This window comes from Elephantulus edwardii, unplaced genomic scaffold, assembly GCF_000299155.1.
Source record: "Elephantulus edwardii isolate Elephantulus edwardi_28Jun2011 unplaced genomic scaffold, EleEdw1.0 scaffold00246, whole genome shotgun sequence".
Lineage (NCBI taxonomy): Eukaryota > Metazoa > Chordata > Mammalia > Macroscelidea > Macroscelididae > Elephantulus > Elephantulus edwardii.
The window spans coordinates 2,722,195-2,728,586 of NW_006399996.1; the positions used below are offsets into that span (position 1 = coordinate 2,722,195).

General features: G+C 45.3%; 1 protein-coding gene across 1 annotated transcript in view; it reads left to right on the forward strand.

Moving 5' to 3' along the window:
* Positions 1-6,392, forward strand: part of DNAH2 (dynein, axonemal, heavy chain 2) — a 252,966-nt gene that overhangs the window by 188,481 nt on the left and 58,093 nt on the right. The window contains exons 59-63 of the mRNA XM_006899178.1: positions 896-1,106; positions 1,414-1,530; positions 1,688-1,829; positions 3,802-3,971; positions 4,093-4,209. Coding sequence (XP_006899240.1) covers positions 896-1,106; positions 1,414-1,530; positions 1,688-1,829; positions 3,802-3,971; positions 4,093-4,209 — 757 coding nt within the window. The remainder of the gene's footprint in view (positions 1-895; positions 1,107-1,413; positions 1,531-1,687; positions 1,830-3,801; positions 3,972-4,092; positions 4,210-6,392) is intronic.

Below are 6,392 nucleotides of genomic sequence, written 5' to 3' on the forward strand. Positions count from 1 at the left end.
CTCCAGAGTCAACCATTTTGAATAATATTGCATGAGTTCCTTGTTTTTTAATGCAGCATAGTATTCCATTGTGCGAATATACCACAACTTCTCTAGCCATTCGTTTCTTGATGGGCACTTAGGTTGTTTCCAACTCCTTGCTATTGTGAACAAAGCTGCAATAAACATGGGTGTGTGCTCTGTTAAATTTTGCTATTCTAACTGGGGTGAGATGATATCTCATAGTTGTTTTGAAGAATGTTTAAAATTTAAGACTTGTTAAAATGTTAATATTTTAACATTTAAGATTAGGAAGCCTTATAGAAGTGTAGATTTCCAGTTTCTCTTTACGACTCAGAGTTAGCACTCCAACAGAGGAAAAGTCGCTCTGTACTAAATTCTTCCTACCCCCTTTATTGTTGTTGTGTGCTGTTGAGTTAGAACTGACCCATAGCTGGCCCTCCAATGGGTTTTCAGAGGCAGCAAGTTGCACAGGAGGAAACTGCTTGTCTGTCTCCCATGAAGAGCTAGTGGATTCAAGCTAAGTACCTTTGGGTTGGCAGCACAGCTCCTCCCCACTAGGCCACCAGAGCTTCCTCCTGCCCCCTTTGAGGCATGTATTTCGTGCCTTTCTGTCGTTCCCACCTCACCAGTTGCAAAATGGGGAACAACTGAAGATTGTCAAGTAGGGGAAGTGGGGTGATGAAAACTGCTTAGCAAGCTGGCAGTGACAGTGGTGTGTAGTGTACAGGGGAGGGAGAAATGCTGGAGGCATCAAATGGGAAGTGGTCAGCAAGGGTTCTGGCGGGATGTGATAAAGACCTAAGGGGAGTGATGGGAAAGCAGAGAAGACAGGACCCAAGAGAGCTTGGACAAGGAGACTTCTCATGCCACCTTTCCTTGTTCTGTCCTCCAGGTTGCTGGGGGAGAAGCGGCAAGAGCTGCTGGACCAAGCCAATAAGCTACGAACAGGGCTGTTTAAGATTGATGAAACCAGGGAAAAGGTGGAGGTGATGTCCTTAGAGCTGGAGGATGCCAAGAAGAAGGTGGCCGATTTCCAGAAGCAGTGTGAGGAATACCTGGTCATCATTGTCCAGCAGAAGCGAGAGGCAGACGAGCAGCAGAAGGTCCGGCATCACGTGCCAGCCCTCCCCTCCGTGACTATCACTGCCCACTGGGAACAGCCTTCTGAGTGTCCACAGATTCCCGCTTCAGGGGACACAGCTTCCACTCCTTACTTTTTTTTTTCTCGCCAACACTACCATCTTCCTCACCACCACCCACCTTTGTCTTTGCCTGAACCTTGGCCGTCATCTCTGCAGGGGCAGAGGGCACATTTTCTCCTGTGGTCGCTGAGCTCATATCGCTGACCTTTTAGTCTGCAGTCAAGTTCTTAACCACTGCACCATGAGGGCTCCTTTCTCTCATCTCCAGGCAGTGACAGCCAACAGTGAGAAGATTGCAGTTGAGGAAATCAAGTGTCAGGCTCTGGCTGACAATGCCCAGAAGGATCTAGAAGAGGCCCTGCCAGCCTTAGAAGAGGCCATGAGGGTAAGGATGGGGTCCAAGGAAGGAAATGGGTTTCTTTATATCCTCAAGGTCCTTAGAGAAATGGAAAGAAGAGTCAGTACTTATATCCATAAAGGGCCTACTTTCCCAACTGAGATTTTCTTCTATCCCTTCTCCCTAAATTGATCTCTCATCCCAGGCCCTGGAGTCTCTGAACAAGAAGGACATAGGAGAGATCAAGTCCTATGGACGGCCACCTGCCCAAGTGGAGATAGTGATGCAGGCAGTTATGATTCTGCGGGGCAATGAACCCACATGGGCCGAGGCCAAGAGACAGCTAGGTAAGCCAGAGAACAAGAGAGAACTGACTTGAAGCCACAATCTTGACTAGTCCTCTGCTGTGCAAGAGAAACTAGGAGAGACAGATGAATGAGACATTGATCCTACCCTCAGGAAGCATAGAGCCTAGTAGGAAAAGGGAAGGTGTATGTATCAATTAAGATTCTTGGGAAGGAGAATGCATCCTAATTTAAGTGGGGAAGGGAAAGAAACTGTCATAAAGCTGTAGGAATGTCTCAGAGAACCCAGGAGTAGGAATGTCCTCAAGGGATAAGAACTAGAAAACAGAAAACTGCTCTCCTTGTGGGTTCCCTCAGTAAAATATAGCCTGCAGTCCATAGTTGCCAAGCCCTGCCCTAGAGGAGAGTGCAAAGCATTTATAAAGGATGATGTGAAGGTAACTTGTCTGAAATGTTAGAGGTAAGTGATAAGAAGTAAGGCTGGGAAGACTGGAAGGTCTGGGACCTGAGCGATTACTAGGGAAGTGAGCATCAGACATTCTTGGGAACTGAGCCCAGGAGAAATGTGACTATGTGGAAAAGGAGCAGCTTTGTGTAAAAAAGAGCAAAAGCAATGTGAGGACGGCCAAGTCCAATGCTACTAACGCCCTGAGGGGGACCTGCCCCAGTCGGCAGCATCCATGACACACAACCAAGTCCCATAGCACCACCCCACCCCAGCTTTCATTCGTACTTCTTTCTACTGATTCCAGCATGAATCCTCCTCTCTCCTGGGTCGAAAATTTGTTGTAATAGCACATAGACCTCACAGAAATATACTTGCAATTAAGGGGTTTGTTAGGGAAGCTAACAGGTTACAACTCGGGTTTGCAATAGTATACAATTTGTCAGTCAAAAGTGTATTTGCAGGCCATTCAGACTTGTGGCTTTCAGCTGGTATTAAAAAGCTCTCTTAGTCCTGCTAATTAAGGCATCTCTCTCCACCTCTAGTTGTCCAGCAAACCTGGGCAAAGGTCCCCAGCCTGTCCCCAGCAGTCCCAGGTCATCTCTGTCCCATATAAGTTTCTGGTTCTTTCATCTGCGGCTGCTGGTGCTTTCCTGTGTCCTCCATCTGAGATGGACTCTCTGGCCCCAATGTATGTGTGCTGCATCCTCTGCTTCTTTTTATTTGCTGGTAGTTAGATTCCTGAATTTCTATTTGCTCAACTAAAACCTGATGGAATGGAGAAACTAGCCAATCCCTTGCTCGGTAAGCCAACACATTCTACCCAGCGATGTGGAAAAAGTCAACATCAATGGTCCAGAAAAGCCATTCTGAACAATAGTGCCACTGTACCACAGGCCTCAGCCATTCTAAGTTGCCTTCAAGTCAGCCTCACTCTTGGCAGAGCCATGTACAACACAATGCAGTGCCACCTAGTCCCATGCCCTCTTCACTATTATTGGTGTACTTGAGTCCATGTTTGTGGCCACTTGTGTGTTTAGAGGGTCAAAAGATATCCTGTTGTTGTGTGCCATCATTGAGCTAAACCAGCCCATAGCTGACCCTCCAGCAGGTTTAAAAGGCAGTAAATTATGCAGGAGAAGTTGCCCAATTTTCTCCCTTAGAGAAGCTAGTAGATTTGAACCACATACCTTTGGGTTGCCAGCACAGCTGCTTACCACTAAACCATCAGAGCACCCTTTATCCGGTTGTCGTTGTTATATACCGTTGCTAGTGGGTACTCTTCAGTGGAGTTTTCATTGACTCATTTTAGGAAGTGGATCACCAGGCCTTTCTTGCTACTCTGTCACTGTCTGGAAGTTCCACTGCAACTATGTGCCACAGTTGACCTGCTGGTGTTTGAAATACCAGTGGCATAACTTCAAGCATAATAGCAACTTACAAGTCACCACAATATGAAAAACTGGCAGACAGAGTGCTTATAGTTGAGGTGAGAAGTGGAGAAGGAGGATGGGACTAGGCCTCTAGCTGAGGCACCTGCCACCCTCCCCCCTTGCTTTCATCCCCCAGGGGAACAGAACTTCATTAAGTCCCTGATACACTTTGATAAAGACAATATCTCAGACAAGGTGCTAAAGAAGATTGGGGCCTATTGCGCCCAGCCCGACTTTCAGCCTGATATCATTGGCCGTGTCTCCCTTGCTGCCAAGTCCCTCTGCATGTGGGTCCGGGCCATGGAGGTAAGCAGGGTGTGGGGAGCAGGGAGGACAAGCTTGGGAAGAAAAGGCTGGGTAATGGGGAGATGAGCTGGGTGGGAAGGCTCTGATGGGCAGCTCCCATAGCCTGACCCTCTCACTCCAGCTGTACGGCAGACTGTATCGGGTGGTGGAGCCGAAGCGGGCCCGATTGAATGCTGCCTTAGGCCAACTCCAAGAGAAGCAGGCAGCGCTGGCTGAAGCCCAAGAGAAGCTTCGTGAGGTTGGTCACACACCCCGCTTTCCCCTGCAGTACGTCCTCCTGATTCTGCAGCTGCCTCATCACCATTTACCTCTCCCATCTATTTCTCCCTTCTCCCTTGTCCTTCATGATTACAGTCCTCTCTCCCACTCCATAGTCCCTTTAGATTGAGCTGTCTCTGCCTCAGGAAGCTTAGCCAACTGCATAGGGTTTAAAAGGCTTAAAAGGTACTGTCACTGATGGGCCATTTCAAAGACTGAGAGTTGACATCCTCTGTCATGACCTCTGGAGTTGGACCCTGAGACAGTAACTGATAAGGTCTGTGTGACAAGTCTGTCTTTGTCAGAGGACTGGTGGAGGAGTGTAAACAGCTACGAGAGACCAAGAAGAATGTGAGTCTATGCATAAACAGTCCTTCGGAGAGGGCAGAGTATGTGTGTGGGGAGACAGTATTATAAGTTGGATGGATAGCCCAGAAGGTAATTATCTACAAGATATATTACACAAGTAACATGTAACACATGTTTACACAAAGCAAAATAATACTAAAGTATTATTATCAAAAGAGTTAAAACCTCTTCCCATCTGTCGTGTAGATATTTTTCCCCCAGCATTGATTTAATAGGTTAATAGAGAAGAGTATTGAATATACAGTGGACTTCTAGGAGAACAAACAGGTTTGTACGAGACAGGGTGAAACCATGCTGCTCCTTGGAGACAAGGATTCTGTAGCTCCCTCTGACATGTTCAAGGAAGGACCAGTCCTCATAGAGGGACATCATGCTTGGGAGGGTGGAGAAACAGCACAGAAGAGGAGGACCCTGGATGAGATGGATTGAATCAGTGACTGGGGTAATGGAGGTAAGTGTGTCAGAGATAATAAATAAGGTTGGCTCAGGGTAGAGCAAGGTTCAGAACTGTTGTGCATAGGGTCACTATGAGTCACAAGCGACTTGACAGCACATAATGACAACAGACAACAAATTTCTTCACATGGTTTGGAATTCAAAATAAAGAGTATGCAATAAGAGATATCCTTCTCCCCTTCGCTCCTCCAGCAACCCACCAACTCTGTAGATTGCCAGTATCACCAGTTTATCTGTCCAAAGGAGTGTCATGCTTATAGAAGTCATAAGTATAAATACAAATCAAATGCATTCTTAATTTTAAAATATTATACTTACTGTTATATACCTTCCTTTCTTCTTAAGTTTCACAACTTACACACACTTTATTTACTTGACTTTAAAAGTTTTATTATTAAACATTAAGTATTTTGTGTAGCAAATCCCAGCTTAAAAGTAAATAAAACACAAGTAAAGAATGTTCTGGTATTCTCTAATTTAAGTCACAATCATCTGATTAGCAATGATAGCCACCATTCCTCAGCCTCTTCTAAAACGTACTTGAATCTCTGGAAGTTTCCTGTTGATGTACTGTTGTAGAAGTTTTTAAATAATCTTCAACAAGGTTTTATTTGCATGTGATTAATGATATTGTTTGATAATTTCCACACTCTCTTGGATCACCTTTCTTTGGAATGGGAAAAAATAAAGATCTCTTCCAGACAGTTGGCCAGATGGCTATCTTCCAAGTTTCATGGCAAAGCTTAGTGAGCATGTCCAGAGCTGCATCTTTTGGTTGAAAAGCCTCAGTTCTGAGTCCTTACATTTTGCCAATTCTTTTAGTGCAGCTTGAACTTCTTCCTCCTTTTTTTACCATTTGTTCTTAATCATATATTACTTCCTGAAATGGTTCCAGGTGGCCAATTCTTTAAAGTACAGTGACTCTGTGTTTTATTTCCATCCTATTTTTTTATAGTCCATTGAGGCATTTGATTTGCACTGTGTGTTATATCCCTAGAAAAAGAAAATGGATTCTTCCTCTTGTGTGTTTTCATCTTGCTCCCTTGTAGGAAGCAACTGCCTGGTTGCAGTTGTCACTATAATGAAACTGAACTGATGGGACAAGATGATTCTGCCACTTTTCTAGATCTTTGAGCTGCACATCAAATCTGGGGCTGATCACACCACACTTGTTTAACCTGCCTGTGAGGTTGATGACAATTTTTCCTGCTCTGTGATCACCAACGATTTCACATTCGCTGAGCCAGGGTAACACTGCATGGTTCAAAATTGGGAAGGGTGTACGCCAGGGATGCATCCTGTCTCCATACCTTTTCAACATGTATGCAGAGCAGATTA